A 19,362-nucleotide genomic window follows, 5' to 3' on the forward strand; every position below is an offset into this window, starting at 1 on the left:
ACGATACTCCCCAAGCATTTCGTTCGTGTTGAGAGATCACCGTTGTAGAAAGCTAAGGGCGTCACAATCCATTGGCGATCTTCAAGCTTGCCCTTAGGTCTATTTTTCCGCATGCACAAGTGTACTCACATCCTCGCAACAGCCAAGTATACCATTGGATTAAGTTTATAGAAAAAACACATCAACACCTACATCTTGATAGTGCATTTATTTAAATTTGTGGATGTTACTTTTTTTTTCCTAAAATCGAGATCAAAACTAGAGAAATTTACTAATAAAATGCTATAACTAAGAACGGGGTGAGTATTTGCAACAATCGCCACAGCTGAATATGGCGTCTCCAAGTCCTTTTCACAACAAAACTATTGGAAGTACCCAATACGTTCCAAATATAGATCACTTGGGTTTTGTGCTAAGTCTAATTCCCAAACTTGGACAGAGTTTATTTATAAGAAAATAGACCATCTATAAATTCAAATTAGTTTCTTTAAATCTTCCATGAAATGTCTTAATACCACATGTATTATAACTTACCAATATCACAAATGGTTGCCATAACAAAGCTAATGTGACCTATAATTTGGAAATGAATTTTGTATGTACTCCCCGTTCCAAATTATAAAACGTTTTTGCTTTTCTAGATACATTGCTTTTACTATACATCTAATATATATATTTAAGTGTATAGCAAAAGCTATGAACCTAAAAAAGCCAAAATATCTTATACTTTGGAACAGAGGGAGTCATAACGAGCAAAAGAATTGAAAACATGAACCGCTACATTCTGAACAAATTACTAAACATGCCTAACCAAGGTTATAATCTGGACGGCAAGCAGAAAAAAGCCTGTCTCAGATACAATACACCCCCATATATAAATTTAAAAAAATCAGCTATCATACCTTCTCAACCTAAGAACTTACAGGCCAATTTCAACATTGTTGCTATCTTGACATCTAAAAACCAGTTGACCAGTAAAGAGACCACAGTTTCCCGAAAACAAAAGGCCTCTCGGAAAGCCACCGGCGACAATTAGCTAAAACAGTGTCTCGATCTGTACGATACCACTTCCCAGTTAGCACCAACAAATAGTTGCCGAAAAGCAGTGACATGACCTTATTTTTGGCACCTTCACCATCCTTACAGAGTACATGTATCAAGCAAACACTTCTGCCCAATGTTGTTCGCAAGCACCACTGCATTTTCTTCTGAACCATGATAAAGAACCAAGCTAATTTCTTTTCTTATCCAACCAAAAAAGGATTTATAATTCCTTTTCTCCTGCACAACTAAACTAGCATTTGCAAAGGAAAGAATGTACAGGGCAATTTTACAAAATCTGCGCACTAATAAAACTCATATTTGCAGTTGGCACGCTCTTTGGTATAGCACAGGTAGGTCAATTCACCCATATTGCTGATCATTCGAGTTACCTGGGTGGGGGCAGCCTTCTTGTTATGGTGCCACGCCATACATTCACACAAATTACTCAGTCTGCACCATTTTTCAACTTGGGTCCAACATAGATCACGGATTGGCTGTAACCCTTGCGGCAATAGAACTGGCCAGCCCTGCTTGCCGCTTGTTGTTTTCAGTTGCAAAGAACAAGGTTGCACAAGTTTTTTATGGCCTTCCTCGAGAGAAATGAACCGGCTTGATTTCAACTGATCCTATCCACCAGGCTCCTGTGGATTATGGGGCTGTGTATTTCGATTCCATAGCTTCTCTTTAGATAAAGAGTCCCGAGGAACATAAACATATCCCTTAGGAAGGAGTTGATTCTGTGTAGAAGCCTGATCAGATGTCATAACGAGCTCCTTTTGAAACATTTCCCTCTGCTGCATCGTTATCTGCTCCACATGTTAGTACACTGAGGGAAAGGAAAAGAAACATAAAAAGAGGAGTAGAAGGTACAAACCTTCTTATCAGTTGTCTTCTTGTCTTCATCTTCTAGTTTCTTTGCAGCAGTTGGCCTCTGCGGAAGTTGCTTACCAGCTCGTGGTCCCCTCTCACTCAACTTGCGTTTGAATGATATCAATGTCCTTGAGCTGTCAGCTGTGTTTCTATCAGCATCTCTGTTATTCAGAGAAAACCTTATGGTCTTCTTCCCAGAGATAGTACTGTCTACTGTGACATCATCAGATCTTTGCGCTGCTCCACTGTACGACCTGTTATGAACTGAAGTAGTTGCAGATTCTGAGCTTGCTCCGCACGCAAGGTAGGAGAAAATAACAGTGTCCTTTGTTTTGGCAAGTATGTCATGATCACACATAACCGTCTCTCTCTGACATAATAAACAACAGAGTGTTAGGTCATGAAGTCAGATAAAGGTATGTGGACGGAGACATCCGGTTAATGTTCACAATACAATTTAAAAAAAAAAAACTCAGTTCAACTAGTAAGTTCATCTGTACGACTGAGCACCGGAAACTAATGCAATAACCAACTACCTTATCAAAAACATTAAAACCTGTCTGGATTCACAGTATATAGTTTTAAAATTAAGTAATGTACAAGTCCAAAACTGACCTAATAAACAGTTGCCTTATTTGGAACCAAAGAACCATTAATGGGCTTAACTGCATACGCAATAAAAGAAATCGTTGATGAACTAAACATGTGGGGCTGCATTGATGCAGCTGATTAAGCTCCATGACATGGAGTGGCCTGCGCTGAAATTCAACTTCCCACATGTGCCATCATAAAAGGCAAGGACTAAGGCCCTATATCTAAAAAAAAGGATATTGCAATACCGACAAAGACCTAAGGTGTCAGCTACTAGATACCGAATTGCTGACGCAATCTCATGGTGGTGTCATTGAGCTGTCAGTAGCTGGGTTTGTTATGAAAACAAACTGGGTAAATTAAGGATAGCGCGAACGAGCTCTTGGCTCAGTGGTAGCGCTGGCAGTGGCCAGGCTGCCCACCCACGTTCGATTCCTGGTCCGGGCAAACAGTAGGTGTCGCACCGGGGATTTTCCCCAGAGCTGTTGGCGTGGGTGTGTGTATAGTGTGTGTGCCGCAGTAGACACGTTCTGAGATTTCTCAGGCAGTCTCAACTGCGCTTGAGCGCGCGGTCAAGCGTAGTTGCCCAGTTACAGTCTTACATGATGCCAGTGCTCCTGGCGTATTTCAAAAAAAAAAATGCGGATAGCACCACTTCTCTGTGTCCAAGGCCAACAAGTGTCCCAACCCATGCCCTTAGTCAACAAATCTACCAAATTAGACTAAGGACCTCTGATTGGTCAAAGGTTGGTTGATATTTATTCCATCCTCTGGTTTTTTCAACATGTATTGGACATATGAAAGCACCACATATGAAGAAGGTTGCAACAGTTGAGTAAAACAAATCAGTGGGGAAAAATAATACATTATGTCCATCCAGTATTTCTAATTCAAGCATGGCCATATGTAGCTCAACTTTCAAGGCAAGACATAAGTTGTAAAATTGCAAACTAAACATACCTTCACCTTCTCTCTCTTAATTATCCTCTCACACAACAGACGTAGTTTTTCCAATTCAACCTGCAAAAGGATAATATGTGTACTTATAAGAACTATAAAAGAAATGGGGGCATCCTTTGTAAAGCAAAACTTCTACTAGTAACAACACCCAGTAATGACGGGTAACATAGATGTCCAACAAGTTAGCCAAGTGTATATGCAAGAATCATGCGAGCGGTACAGAAATGTACTAAAGTATTGTGATAGCAGGAGAGATCATTATAATCCTCGATTTAATCTTCATATAAATATATAATTATGCAATATGTTTGATACTGTGATTATATTGTGCATTGTGTTTTCCACCTAACGTATAAGGATGGCAAAAAAGTCCCCGCGGATGCGGCGGATCAAGCCTGCATGGGCCGGGGACGCGGCCAGAACTTCCCCTGCGGGGCCATAGGGGCAGGGACCCGAAATCATCTCAAGGCGGGGCCAGGCCCAATGTTCTCACCACAGAGCTCCACGACGCTCCGAAATTATGTGTGTTTCTGTATGACTCTGGCCCACGAAGGATATGGCCCAGCATCTTCTAACCCTTACGTCGAACGCCCAAAGCTAGCACCCACCAGACACCAGGCAGCCAGCACTTCACTTCGTCATCTTTTCAGCACCGCCCTCGCCTTCACATCCTGCCGCAGTCCATCCCCTCCGGATCCAGCATCCTCCATCTGTCCATCTCCACACCATGGGGCTATGGCGATCTCGTCTCCGCCCCTATGGACTCCAAGCAGCCATCGCTCCACAGGACGCGAAGCGCATCCGGTGGGTCCATCCATGCTGAGGCACAGGATCTTTTCCAAAGAGCCAAGTCCATCCGTTGATTATTTGCTTATTTGTTGTTTTCATTCTTGATGCAGTGTGGTGCGAATTGAAGATTTCCCTGCTTATTGTTCCAATTCTTGCCAATATGATGTGAATTGCAGAGCTGCAGTGTTGTTGGCTTGAAGTGATTGTTGTTCTATTGGCTGTCAAAAAAATTATGTGTTTGATGTTCAAGTTTGCTTGTTATAAATGTTCTTGCTACACGTGTTTTCTGTTCTCGCTATTCCCAATCCTTGCACTGCTATTGCTACTCATTTGAAGCTCTGTGGGGGCTCCAATGGGGATCAGGGGTCTGTCAGGAATGGGGACAGGGTGAGCTTTTGCCCCATTATACATTTTGGGGCCATGGCAGGGCTACAAGTTAGGGGATTGCAGCAGAGCTGTGGCTTCACCCGTCCCCGCACCGTTGCCACTTGCCACCCCTACTAACGTATGGCGAAACACTATTAAGCCATGATGGCAAGAAAGCAACGCTCTGGAGAGTGGAGACACAAACCACTCTGCAAAAAACAAGCCAGTAAATGCATACAAACTTTTACAATGTTCCTTCTTGCCCAATATAAAGTTCAGCCAACTTTAGACAAGTATAAACGTACACAAAAAAAAGCATCTATGGATAAAGATCTGGTATACCATATACCTATGAAATCCTATGAAAGCCATACAGATGCCAAGACTTACATAAGTTAAGCTTCTCGAAAATCATGGGACAGGAGTCAGGAGGATATAGAGTCTAAAAGGATACTTTATGCAACTTCACTCAGTGTTTAATAACATCCAAACAAACATGTAGTGCATGTCACATGAGTACAGGAATTCACGAGGTTGGTTGCATAAGAAAAATAATTCCTACATGTATTGTTGCCTCTATGAATAATGACTGATCTGCCCCATGAAGTGTTGTGGCAGCATAATGTATACCCAAACTGTAAATAGCTAACTCAAAAGATACAAGCAAACCACAGAGTTTTCACAAGGTAGCTAAAGATAATTTGTTGGTTTCAGACTGATCTCTTCATAAGTAGCAGTGAGTAATGAGCTCTTGCATCTGATACTTCAAGAAAGAAAAAACATTACAAGCCATTGTCTGGAGCAAATGTTAAGCTGTATAAATAGTTGAAGAGAACCAATGGCCATAATTGTTTAGTGATTAAATAAAATAGAACGACAGCTAAATGTAGATGTTCAAACGCTTGGAGCATTTGAAACATTCTATAGAAGCATTTGCATTAAATTTCTAGTAACCGTGCAAACATTCTATGCTACCAAACACAGGAAAACAATATAAGGTAAATGTGACATACTAACCCTCATTCGTTTCATGCTCGTGAGCTCCTCAGGTCCATATTGCTGCGCATCAGCCTGCACAAAATTTCCAGAAAGATGTTAAGAGAGAGAAGTAATAGCAAAACAAGCATCATACAGATCAGAGTGATTATTACTTCAAAAATAGCTTATTACCCCTTACCTCTTTCTGTTCTACGCTGTGTTTACCACAGTATGCTTTGTGTTGTGGTGTAGTACCGAACCCTTTTGTGTTCATGTATAAACCAGAACTTCTAGCGCAAGTAGGATGAAAAGTAATGTTGCAATCCCCACTGCTACACTGCATATTGGAAGAGACAAATTTAGCAAGATTCTCAGTTGTCGATTTTCCAGGTCTAGGTTAGATAAGAAGGAATGGAGAATAATGTACCCTTAAGCACATGCCAACATTGCGGAGGCAGACACAACAAGTGTCTTTTCCCTCTACAAGGCTTTCCTGATAGTAGCATTGAACAGCCAAAAAATGAGATGGTACAAGTGAAATGTCACAACAGAATCAGATACTGTCATCAAATTAACAGCAAAAACAATTGCCAAGGCTCTATTACTTCTGATAAACTAAAACTAAAAGAAAGCCACAATAGCGAACAGATTTACATACCATTCCTTCTACAGGGTTATCTTGTCCCCTTACATACTTGGTGTCCAACAACCACTGCGAAATATTTGAAAAATTATAGGACCTAACAAGAAAACCATTAAAAGGATATTATTATTTATAATTACCTCAGCACAGAAAGCATGAACCCACTTCCCATCTACAGTCTTTCTAAAAGCACCTGATGTGCCGTGGCACATGCCACACTGTGCAAAGGGTAACTTCTTGCCATTACAATGTGATTTATCGCTAACGGTTGCAGCTTCTGATGAAATGTCTTGATCTTCACAAAGTTCACAGTTCCAGGGCCCAATAGAATTTTCCAGATTTCTGTAGCAATCTATGTGCACAGCAGCCTGTTAAAAAAGTCCAAGTTAAGAACAAAATATAGTATAAGACATGAGAACTTAAAACAAATCCAAATCACCTTGCATCTGGAGCAGACAAATATTCGGTTCAACAGAGTTTCAGTTCGCATGCATACATCACAGTGTAACCCATTTTCTTTCGAGGAAATTGGCATATGAAAACTTCCAAATTTGTTATCAGATGACTTCGATGAATCATTAATCCATGGCAATGAAGAAGTCCGTTGCCCAACCCTTGAAGATCCAGCAACAAGTTTTGGAGAACTCTACACGCAAGAAAAGGTAAGATTTCTAACATCTACATGTACTAATTTCACAACTGGCCAATCAAAACACAAACAAACCTCTGGTGCATCCTCCTTTGCATCTTTTCTCATGGTTGAGTTCCGTGAGGAGGATGCAATAGCAGCTGCAGCTGCAGCTAGTACAGCTTGGGCTTCCTTATGTCTCTTTTCTTTTCTCCCACGTTTCTTAGCTTCTCTAACATCACGAAGGAACTGATTCACGAAAATAAGATCCCATTTTCTTTTACTGAAGGCATCCAGCTCGCGAGAAAGATTTTGGACAACCTTTGCTATCAATTTTTCTGCACGAAAGAAGAAGCGATTTCAAGAAATTAATGAAACGACAGCTGCACTCATGGGAAAGTTTCATGCACTGTGTTGAAGTTCCTGAAGAATCAAACCACTTAATTTGTGGGGCGGTTTCATGGACAGCATTAAAAGTGAGAAGCTTGGAACAAGAGCAATGGAGAAGGCAAAGAGGTTTTAGCATTCTTTATACTCAAATATTGAAGTACATGAGAAAAAATTACTCTTACCATATCTGTGCTTCAGAACAACAGCATTGTCAAGCAGCCTAGATTGTAAGTATACCATCTCTCCTTCTACTTCATCATCAGGTGAATGCTCGAGAATTTTTGAAGACCTTGCTTTCAAAACTTGACCTGTTGCAGTTGTATCTGCTGTACCCTCTACTTCTACCGAGGAATCAGTTGGTATTTCCTCATGGGAAGGATATGGTGACTCTTGTACTAATGTTGGACAGAAGAAAAAAGTACATCAGTTAAAACTTGACATGCAAAAATATATTTGCAACATTAAGGTGCAAAAACTGAAACTTGCTAACAAGTAATTAGCTTAGAGAAACTAATAAGTACTTACTATAGTGATTCAGAGCTTCCTTATTCTGATTGAAAGTAATGTCCCAATGATGAGATATCTTTTTCTTAATGAATGGATGAATATAAGAATGTGAATCATCAAAGCTGCATACAGCAAGAGAGGGGTGAACAACTGCTTCCAGCAGCGGCTTATTGGTTAAGGACTAAAGAAGCAGATCGGTGAAAACAGCAGAAAAACAAATTCAATCGAGTATACATGTGCATGTGCAACTTACTTGAAAAAAGGCTGTCCATGAGAGCAATTTGAACCACAATCACGAGCATTGAAGCTATTTTCAACTGAATATACCCCATCTCTACAATTATCACCCTGAACAAAACAATGATCATGTGAAGATACTCCTTTCTCCAAGCATGGGCCCAGTTCAACCTCAGTTAAGTGATTAATTTTTCTTCCAAGTAGTGCACCTGCTCATAACATAGTAAGACCCCACGTAACTGTAAATAACTAAAAGAAAACGAATGAAGAATACCATGCAAATCGAATACGACGCAAATGACTTCTATTTCACAAGACCATAAGATTAGATCAACATGATCCAGGTTCATGAAAGAGGTGAAGAATAATTCCTAAGGATCTACCGCAAGCTGAAATTGCTGCATTTATTATGGGCTAAGCCCGCACAACAGCACATTGGTAGCTAGAAGCAACAGCAGCATGGCGCAGCTAGCTTGTATGTATTGGATATAAAAGGAGATCCTGACCCCCCATCCCACCCCCCACCCCCCGGGTTCCCTCACACAGTCCCCTTTGACGGCCTTCTCGTTGACATCAGAACTCCCTCCAATGGACATTTAGCCAATAGAAGCCAGTCCATATCGATAGCTTTGATCAGTAATGCTTCAATTTCACAAATTGTTTGTGTACTTGATCATTTGAGGGCTCCAACCCACAAAGAAAAATGAAATCATGAATACTATAAGGGCGATGAAACATTGGCATTACTCCTGCAATATCAGAGTTATCTTAATATTCAAAACACAGCAGTGGGGAAGTAGAGTCCGCTGAAGCAGAATGATCAAAATCAACAGTTAAGTGGATTAGTCAACCAAAAAAAAAAATTTGTGCGGAGAATCCAAGAATCTGAGGTCAGAGAGGCGTTGAAAAGGATGAAAGGAGGTAAGGCGGTGGGACCGGATGGTATCCCAATCAAGGTGTGGAGATGCCTCGGGGACATAGCTATAGTATGGCTAACCAAGCTGTTCAACCATATTTTTCGATCGAACAAGATGCCTGACGAGTGGAGAAGTATATTGGTACCGATCTACAAGAATAAAGGGGATATTCAAAGTTGTACTAATTACCGCGAAATTAAGTTGATGAGCCATACTATGAAGCTATGGGAAAGAGTTATCGAGCATCGCTTGAGAGCAATAACGCGGGTCTCTATGAACCAATTTGGTTTCATGCCCGGAAGGTCAACCATGGAAGACATTTTCTTAATAAGACAAGTTATGGAGCGGTATAGGGAGAAGAAGAAGGACCTACACATGGTTTTTATTGACTTGGAGAAGGCTTATGATAAAATACTAAGGAATGTTATGTGGTGGGCTTTGGACAAACATAAAGTCACAACAAAGTATGTCGGGCTCATTAAGGACATGTACAACAATGTTGTGACTAGTGTTCGAACAAGTGATGGAGACACGGATGACTTCCCGATTAGGATAGGATGACATCAAGGGTCAGCTTTGAGCCAATTCTGTTTGCCTTAGTGATGGATGAGGTCACAATGGACATACAAGGGGACATCCCTTGGTGTATACTTTTCGCGGACGATGTAGTGCTAGTTGATGAAAGGCGGACAGGAGTGAATCAGAAACTGAAGTTATGTCGGGAGACTTTGGAGTCCAAAGGTTTTAGACTCAGCAGAACTAAAACTGAGTATATGAGATGTGACTTCGGCACTACTACTCGGGAGGAGGAAGATATTAGTTTGGAAGGTCAAGTAGTGCCTAGGAAGGATACCTTTCGATATTTAGGATCAATGCTACAGAGAGACGGGGATATTGACGAAGATGTTAGTCATAGAATCAAAGCAGGGTGGATGAAGTGACGCCAAGCATCTGGTGTCCTATGTGACAAAAGGGTACCACAGAAGCTAAAAGGCAAGTTTTATAGGACGGCGATTAGACCTGCTATGTTGTATGGTGCAGAATGTTGGCCTACGAAAAGACGACATGTTCAATAGATAAGTTTCGCGGAAATGCGTATGTTGCGTTGGATTTACGGTCATACAAGAAGGGATCGAGTTTGGAACGATGCGTATGTTGACTTAGGTAGAGGCAATAAAAGGAGACTTGAAATGATGGAATATATCCAAAGACTTAGCCTTAGATAGGAGTGCTTGGAAAACAGCTATTCACGTGCCTGAACCTTTGATTGCTTCTGCTGGGTTTCAACTCTAGCCTACCCCAACTTGTTTAGGACTTAAAGGCTTTGTTGTTGTTGTTGTTGTAAAAAAAAAAAGTAAAGCACCATGAGCAAATGTAATGTCTACAGTTTCGCCTATTTTCAGTTCAGTGTTTAATTCTGCATTACATTCTTTTCCAGAACACGCAAAAATATTAATGGGTGCAGTTTAATTACATCAACCTTGACCCTTATAACAGATGGCCATAAGCTTCAACTGAAAGTTTTAAGATCATGCACCTAAATCCTAAGGTGAGTTAGCCCGCCAAATAAGGCACACTACGTTGCACAAGGAGCAACTTGCATCTATCTTAAAAGGGCGTATCCAGTGCAGAGAGCTCCCGCTCTGTGCGGGGTCTGGGGAAGGGTGTCAGTGGCAAGCCTTACCCTCGCTTGTGCAATGCGAGGAGACCGCGACTCGAACCCGGGACCTTCCGGTCACAGGCGGTAAGACTCTACCGCTTGCACCAGGCATCTATCTTAATCAAGACATATTGTTAGGCACAGACAGAATATTTGTACTTCTTGTACACAGCAGTTTTGAGTGATATGGGGTGATTGGATGACAATTGTTAGCAATGGTATGATAATTTCTCCTGAACCGGTGGAAGGGCAATGAGTTGCCAGAGCACTTGTGTCCCAGTAGCAACCGAGAACAATCATTCTTGCCATTCAAACTGGGATTCTGGGAAGACGTCAACAATACATTTAACCAAAAAAATAGCACTGCCAGACAAAAGTTAAAACCTAGATTGTCTAGGCAACCTTTTCAACCAGTCACAATTAGTGAACCGTGATTCCTCTTCAAGAGTTGTAGTTCCAAATTAACATGTGAGATAATAATAAAATCTTCATTGCTTGATCGTGGTTCCTCTTTTGAATGGCCAGGTCTAAGTTAGTTTTCTTTTAGTGGCAGTGCAGAAATTCATTTGTTTTATTTGCTTTTCCAAATAAAATAACCCAGAACCTAGAGAAAGCAGGATCACCCAAAAGAAACTAGATCTTATTTTTTAAAATCAAGTACTTAAAAAGTCAGAAAAGTTCACAAAAGATTTACCTTGGTTCTCATTTGGTATCTCTGTGGAAGTACCAAAGTCTTTGTTTCCAGAGGTGTCGTTCAGTATCTGTCACAAGAATGTGAATCAAATTACATCCATGATAAAAGATTACTTCACTAGGACCATTAAACAATGACAAGACAGCACACCTCATGCAAGATAAATTGGAGTGCAACAAGTTCAAAAAATTGGGAGACAGTTGATAGTGGTGAACAAAGCTTAATGACATCAGTTCATTATATAGTTAGCCCAACTACTTGCCATGGAAAGAAATAAGACAACTTTCAAAAAGAGGAAAGGTCAGGTGGGTGGGCGTGTTTGGGGTGGGGGTCAAGGGGGCCTTCCATCACTGGCAACTGATGGTTCCATTACACAAGGCAAGTTTTCCTTAATCCCGCCATTATATATTACCAAAAAAAACCATTAAGGTACCTGACTAGTAGAATTTAAAGTAAAAAAAATCATAGTGGGGCAACAAAAAAATTATATCTACTCTCCTTGAAGATCTCTATCAGAGAAGTCTACAACAACAACAACAACATAGCCTTTCAGTCCCAAGCAAGTTGGGGTAGGCTAGAGTTGAAACCCACCGAGAGCCCCAAGCCACGGTTCAGGCACTTCAATAGCTGCTTTCTAAGTACTCATATTCAAACATAGATCTCTAGGTATATCCCAAGCTTTCAAATCTCTTTTTATTGCCTCCCTCCATATCAATTTCGGTCTTTCTCTACCTCTCCTCATATTATTAGCTTGGCTTAGGACTCCAAAATGCACTGGTGCCTCTGGAGGTCTCCTTTGGACATGGCCAAACCACCTCAACCGATGTTGGACAAGCTTTTCTTCAATTGGTCGGTCCATTCTTGTGTGACCGCAAATCCATCGCAACATACGCATTTCTGCAACACTCAGTTGTTGAACATGTCGAATCTTTATAGGCCAACATTCTGCTCCATACAACATAGCCGGTCTAATCGCCGTTCTATAGAACTTGCCTTTTAGCTTTTGTGGTACCTCTTGTCACAGAGAATGCCAGAAGCTTGTCGCCACTTGATCCACCCTGCTTTGATTCTATGGCTAACGTCCGCATCAATATCTCCATCCCTCTGTAGCATCGATCCCAGAAACCAAAAGGTATCCTTCTTAGGCACTACTTGACCTTCCAAACTCACATCTCCCTCCTCCTGTTCAACTCCGCCAAAGTCGCATCTCATATATTTGGTTTTAGTTCTGCTCAATCTAAAACCTTTAGAATCAAGGGTCTACCACCATAACTCTAGTTTCCTATTTACTCCCGCCTGGCTTTCGTCCACTAACACTACATCATAAGCGAACAACATACACCAAGGGATATCCCCTTGTATGTTCCTGGTAACCTCATCCATTATCAAGGCAAAGAGATACGGGCTTAAAGCTGACCCTTGATGAAGTCCAATTTTAATCGGGAAGTAATCTATGTTATCATCGTTTGTTCAAACACTAGTCACAACATTGTTGTACATGTCCTTGATGAGGGTCACGTGCTAAGTCTAACTAAAAAAATATATAACGAAAAATATACCAACCATGCATTGAAACTTCATGCTCAAAGCCAGTTAAGAGGCAAGAAACCAGGCTTGAAATAATGCTCTGAAAGTCAAAAGTCATATTTCTTACCAATATTCCATGTTCATCCTTTAAAACATCTTTGTTGCTGGTTGGGGAAAACTCCTGAGTAGATTCGTTTGCAAATTCTTTAGCAGAGCACTCAGGATTAGAACTTTCTTTAACCATGTTCTTTTTTCCATTTTGCAAAATAGTCACACCAGTTGCACATGTTGCATTATTTTCTTTCAATACCTTACTGTTGCTTTTAGATCTTGTTCGTGCAGGTTCAGTTACAGCGGAATCCGGCACATCAACAAGTACACCCTTGTCATGATCTAGGACCAATGCATTTTTCACATCAACAGTATCTGTGGTGTCCAATCCATCTGATTTGTTATCTTGCACCACCGCTGAGCTCCCTTTACAAACATTTCCTTGAGCACCATGCATATGCACAGAATTTTGGAGCCACTTGATAATTTTCAGTGTCAAACCATGGGAAAATGTGGTAGTTTCACCCTGGCAATAAAAAATTTAGCAAAATAGTTTGTAAATGAAGTTGGCATAGCAAACATAAGGTATATGCATGACGTACCACGAGAGCAGCTTCCAAGGATTCCGAAGAAATACCAACTTCAGATGCTATATCACTAACACTAACTTTTCCACTGTCAATTAGCTGCAAAACCAGTGCAGGTATTAATGTTTTTACTTCACAATGGTTAGGAAGGATATTCATTTTCTCTATGCAAATATTGTATGGGTAACAGTTACCTTTCTAAGCACTACAGCAATATCACCAGAACTTCTCATATGATCCCCACCAGCAGAGGGATGACCAGCACCTGTTTCCCAGATTCGAATAGGTTGAGTATTTGCATTTCTAACTGTGTTAGCTAAAGCACCTTGCTCTATGGTCTTGACTCTGATTAGGTTACCAGAACTAGAGGTACTGGTTCCACAATTGATGAATTTGTCCTTGTTTTTGCGTGTGAACCTTAGTATTGGAATTTTACCAGAATTGAGGGTGGTATTGTCTGGGCCAGATTTTCTAGGATTCTGTTCAGAAGCAAGGTTACTGTTCTCTATAGAACTGGTGTATCCAACTGCAGAATGCTTTGAGCAAAATGCTCTCAACTCAACCTACAAAAGGGAAGCAAAGAAACAAGAGAAGTGAACCATATTGACCTCAGTAAGGCTAATGGCAACCAAAAGAATAGAAGGCCTAACATTAGGGTGTCTGGATTTCCCCCATATCTCCATTTGATGCTTTGACTCTCTTGCACATATAGGGTGAAAGGGTGTCCGACACGTCCCTGAAAACCACACGAAACTTAGTAAAAAGTATTGAAAGACCGTATTCCTTTGAGTTAGAAATTAGTTAAAACTAAGGTCACGTAATGTTTAGAAGAAACAAGCTGAGGGAGATCAAAGGAGTTTGAAACTGGACATGCTTCCATCCTAAAAACTATGATTAACTGTTGAGATAGAACATACGAATATTCCATCTTGATTTGCTCTTCAGAAAACTAGCTTGTAGCCGGATATCCAACAAAGATCATTTCTCAAGTTAAAAGGAACTCAGAGTACCAAAAAATTGTGATATCAAGCTGTAAACCATTGTTGAAGATACATCCATCAGGATGACAATTTTTTTTACCAAAACAGGTTATGCATCATTTGCAGAAAGCATTCATTTATTTGAAGGCTCCCACAAACAAATGAAGAGCATTGCTAGAAGATGCAACCACAAATAATTAAGTTGGCAAGTAATACCAACATTTTCAATGAACTAGTTTTCTGATGACAAATGCAGAAAGCATTTCCTCAGAGAGCACTGGATAGTATTTAGCTGGCATATAAAAATGCAGCATATATGTAATATCATAACTCTGTTGTTCTCCTTTTTTTCATAACGGGCTACATCAGATTCCATTACTTAAAAGCAAAGAAATTACAGTGTTTTTTTAAGAAAGGACCCAGTCAGCCTCCGTATACCAATTGATAACAGGCACACAAACGAAATAAATAACAATGTTCTCATCAGAAAGCAACTATATAACATAGGATTAAAGCATTTTTTCATGTCATGGGTTCAAGATAGTCATGAAGTAACAAGGAATAAATAAACTATCACAAAGCCAACAAGGTCGATTAACACAAAAAGCAAATTAACACCAGATTCTACCACATATATTTTAAAATAAATATACACACACATATAAATTACACCATACTTTAAAAAGTCAGATTAACACTTGATTTAGATTTGTACTGAACCGTGGGCTACACAATATCAATTATTGCTTTATTCTTGGCAACACGTCTAATTTCTAAGCTGGCATATTAAATTGATGCATGCATAGGTGTGCGGATACTCAAAAACAAGATACAAAGGTTAAAAATTTGCTTGCTTGAAAAAGCCATGTCACAGATTCTCCACAAATATTGCACAATAATTCAAACTCATTCTATAGCTACAAAAAAAAGGTGAATTGGTGTGTGCCAGTTTTGCCTTCCAAAACAAAATCCAATCCAATTCTATCAAAGTTGCATAGTTGCATAGAGTTAAAATTTATGAAAAAATCCTTCAGCGTGTTAAGTCAAACCTAGTTTTGAAATTTTGCCCTTTACACACTGAAAACCAGAATGGATTGGTAGGTCAAATTTGAATTCATGATTGAAGAAAGACAGTTGATAACCCACAAAAAAAATAGTCTAATACAGCTGTAGAAATTGTACATTTGCTAAATAGCAGTAGAATACACTTTCCTAAATCATGATAGCATATAAACTGAAACATAAGAAGATATATGTCAGCTTTTCACAATTCTTTTTAACAGAAGCTGAAAACATGGTGTGTAGAGTACATACCATGACTACATCGGACACATGCACCATGCTTAATCTTGCAGATACTGCACGTCAACTTCATCCGATTCTCTTGGACATTTTCAAGGCTAAGTACAGGTTCCATTGACTCCATGTCCTCAACAAAAACCTCTGGTGCCCAGAGACTACAGAACAAGTGCACAAATTTTTGGTGGCCAACACCCGCAATTCGAGTAGGCTCCACTTTAACAGGTTTAAGAGCCCCTTTCTCCTTTGGGCATAAAGCACAAGGCATCGACTGGATGCCGCCAGCATCTTCATTCAATGACCACCCTGTAGACTCTAGATATGTACACCGAGCACACAACCATTGCCCATCAGGCACAGCATGCAAACCATAACACCTCTGGTGTACTGACACCTTGCAGTTGCTGCAGTTAACTATCCTATTGGACTCCATGGAACTTTCTCCAAGACAACAAACATCACAGCTTGAAGATGCCTCAGCCCCTACGCGTGGGAGCAGAACAAGCTGCTCTAACCCAGCATCGGCACCCAGAAGCTTTCTCTTCTTGTTGGGTCGCTCTGAAGTGAGAACAAACCGGCCTGTTGCTCCTAGCAGCCAATTAAGTGAAATTCCTTCCTCCTCTACACATTGTGCTAACACAATGCCACTGCTGCTCCCAGCTTGATCCACTCCAAATGATCTCCCTCCCAACTGAACAGAAACTTCGTGTATGCCCTGTCCCCCTCTGTGCCTATTAAGCTCTTTGTCACTGACCATTTGTTGCACAACCACATCATGTATGTCCTGTTCGACGCTTTGATCATTCCTCTCTTTCTGACTAGCCAGATGCACACTTTGCACGCCGCGCTCCCGGTTAGTGACCACTTCTTCGCCACCAACACCTAAATACGAGGTTGTTTCAGCCACAGCCACGTCATATGTCTCAGCTTGGTTTATTAACTCCTTGTCACTGCCCAGAAATGGTATTAGCATAGATGAGTCGACCTTGCTGTAGCCGAATGGGAGCTTTGGTCTTAACATTTCGACATCAGCCAATGTTACAGGACGGAAATAAGCCTCAAACTGGTCCCACAAGCCAACCTTCGCAGGGGTGGCTACAGGTGACTGTGGTGGAGGCTCGGGAGCAGCATCGTCCGGAGGGGGAGGCAGAATCTTCTTGTGCTTCTTCCGGGCGTCCCCCGGCCCTGCCCAGCTGACAAGACGCGCGGGCAGCGTGGGAACCCTGGGCGCCGCCTCATCGCCCTCGAACGGCGTCCGCAGGGACACAGCCTTGGTGGCCTGCGCATACAGGTCGACACCGAACCCGGGGGCCTCCCCCTGGGGCAAGGCCTCGGCGCGGGCCATTTCCCCGCTCATAACGCCTCCAACAGGGAAGGGCGCATCGCCGCCGTAGCCCCCGGCGGAGGCTGCGTCGCTGGGGAAGACCTCCGGCGAGGAGGGACGGCGGAGGGGCGGGCGGAGCTAGGGTTAGGGTTTCGTCTCGAGCCGGAGCCTGTGTTTCCCTTCCGAGCGTTCTCTTTCCTGGCGAGTTTTTTCCGGCCCGAGTTTTTCGCGTGGGTCTCTCGGATCCAGTGGGCGGATGGAGGAGAGGGTGCTGGCCTGGTGGGACTGCGAGCTGGGAGGCTGATTTTTTTTTTTAGCTTTTTTTTAATTTTTTTATAAATATGCCCTTGAGGTAAGCTTTTAAAATCTGGACTCTTAGCTCGCCGCCATCATTGGTGGCACTGAGCTTATAAGTCTCGGCGCCATAGATTTTGGCGTCTAGGTCTTGAGCTCGACGCAGACATGGCGGTGACTTGGCAGGCACCTTGACGCCATATCTTGACGTCGAGCTTGGCTACGTGCTTATTGGCGTTAAGCCCTGTGTTACGTATAGGCCCTCTCTTCCTTTCTCTCTACCGCTCCCGAGCCAGGGCGCCGCCAGCGTTGCCGCACCACCGCGCGTAGCCTCGGTTGTCTGCGGCCCCAGCCCGCGCCCGCGCCCGTGTCGACGAAATATGGTCGGCAGTCTACCTAGGAGTATGTCCAAGATAGTAGATTATCGGTAGACAGATGCGCAAGCCACAAACGATGGTGACACAAGACAAACACAAGATTTTATCCAAGTTCGGCCACCGTAAAGGCGTAATACCTACGTCCTGCGTCTGATTGTATTGCTGTATATCAATGAGAGATGTTTTTTAGAGGGGTCCTCTGCCCGCCTTATATAGTCCGGGGGCAAGGTTACAGATCTGGAAATTAATCCTAGCCAGTTACAATTGTCATAGGTGATCGGATAAGGATTCCTATTCTAACCGACCAGGATCTTGCTTGATCTCTAAATCTGCTTTGATTCCTTGCGCGGGATTCCAAACAGGTTGGCTAGGCCGCGCGTCGTCTTCTAGTGGGCCAGGCCCCCTGATTCGGGCCGACCCAAGCCTAACCGTAAGGGTATAGGGGTTAATACCCCCACAGCTAGTCCTCGAGCACCATGTATTATGCTGCGACATGCCGTTCGATCTCCTTTGACTAATGCGATCCGTCTTCATATCAGCTCCAACTGATTGAAACATTGACCAATCGAATGTGCCAGCATTCTGGTCAGAATAGAGAGCAGTAGACCACGATTATAGCTGAAGATTCAGATTGTCTGAAAAATGCATGGTGCTCTAAAGAAAAAAGAACAAGATTCCTTTCCTTATCAAGTGTGCCCACTTGTATTGTTGAAAAGAAATGTAAGTGATCCTTGGATAATAGTAATTCAGGCAATCAGTCAAAGCATAGGGGTCGATAAAATAAACACATTCACCGCAAGGTGAAGTGTGCCCACTTAGTTCCCGAGCCTGGTAGTAGGTGTCATAGGCACGTGGTACCAGGGTCTAAAAAGAATTTCCACTGAAGTTTGCATCGTACCGATGTAGTCCCCGAGCTTGCTGGAAGGCGAAGTATAAGCCTTGTAGCAAGATCTAAATAAATGCCTCTCGACTGTATGTGAATACAAATCACATGTAGCCAAGGAGAGTGGTATTCGAGCAGTGGTCGGAACAATCCTCGAGCACGGTAGTTGTCTGAAAAGTCCTCTAGCACGGTAGTGGTCAGAGCAGTCCCCGAGCACGGTAGTGGTCTGGACAGTCCCCGAGCACGGTAGTGGTCTGGACAGTCCTTGAGCACGAGAGGTGCGGCGAAGAACCAAATACCACTTGTACTATTATTTGGTGTATTTATTTATCTTCTTACTCTGTCAAGTCCAATCTGACACGTCTGGTAAAAAAAGTAGACGGGTATAGCACGTCATACTGCCTTCTTGTCCTTTCAAGCAAACAGTCACTTGGCACCTATATGGAGGTGCGTCAGCGTGGGCCCTCTCACACTGGTAACGAAGAGGCGCCTACACTGATAACGAAGAGGCGCATATATTGGCATACATCTCGAGGTTATGAAAACAACCGTCTACGGCGCATGCGCACGTCTCCCAAGAATCTCGGACAGACGAAACGACAGAACTCTTGGTTAAATATAGTATAGAATTGGTAAGTTACTTTTTACCGAACCCCATTACCATTCGTCGCCGCAGCCTTCTTCTTCCTCTTGCCAACCCTAATACCTCTGAAATCATCACCAATCAATCCTCCACCGTATCCTCTTTCATCAGTAAGGCCAGATT

The 19,362-nt window shown here is 42.1% G+C and overlaps 1 protein-coding gene across 2 annotated transcripts; it reads right to left on the reverse strand.

Annotated features, from left to right (window-relative positions):
• Positions 1 to 751: 751 nt before the first annotated feature.
• Positions 752 to 17,335, reverse strand: LOC136478119 (uncharacterized). Of its 2 annotated transcripts, none has more exons than XM_066476451.1 (19): positions 15,734 to 17,335; positions 14,090 to 14,175; positions 13,634 to 14,002; positions 13,455 to 13,538; positions 12,929 to 13,378; positions 11,275 to 11,341; positions 8,020 to 8,212; positions 7,785 to 7,888; positions 7,442 to 7,654; positions 6,966 to 7,207; positions 6,681 to 6,887; positions 6,382 to 6,609; positions 6,257 to 6,310; positions 6,026 to 6,091; positions 5,798 to 5,935; positions 5,638 to 5,691; positions 3,466 to 3,525; positions 1,919 to 2,284; positions 752 to 1,838 (listed from the first exon to the last, which is right to left on the reverse strand). In XM_066476451.1, exons 1-19 carry the CDS (start codon positions 17,073 to 17,075, stop codon positions 1,671 to 1,673), a joined length of 4,491 nt encoding a protein of 1,496 aa, XP_066332548.1. In that variant the 5' UTR covers positions 17,076 to 17,335; the 3' UTR covers positions 752 to 1,670. The 2 variants fall into 2 exon arrangements, with proteins under 2 accessions (XP_066332548.1, XP_066332547.1); XM_066476450.1 differs by having other exon boundaries at positions 752 to 1,850.
• Positions 17,336 to 19,362: the final 2,027 nt, after the last annotated feature.

Source organism: Miscanthus floridulus, chromosome 8 (assembly GCF_019320115.1).
Source record: "Miscanthus floridulus cultivar M001 chromosome 8, ASM1932011v1, whole genome shotgun sequence".
NCBI classification, from domain to species: domain Eukaryota; kingdom Viridiplantae; phylum Streptophyta; class Magnoliopsida; order Poales; family Poaceae; genus Miscanthus; species Miscanthus floridulus.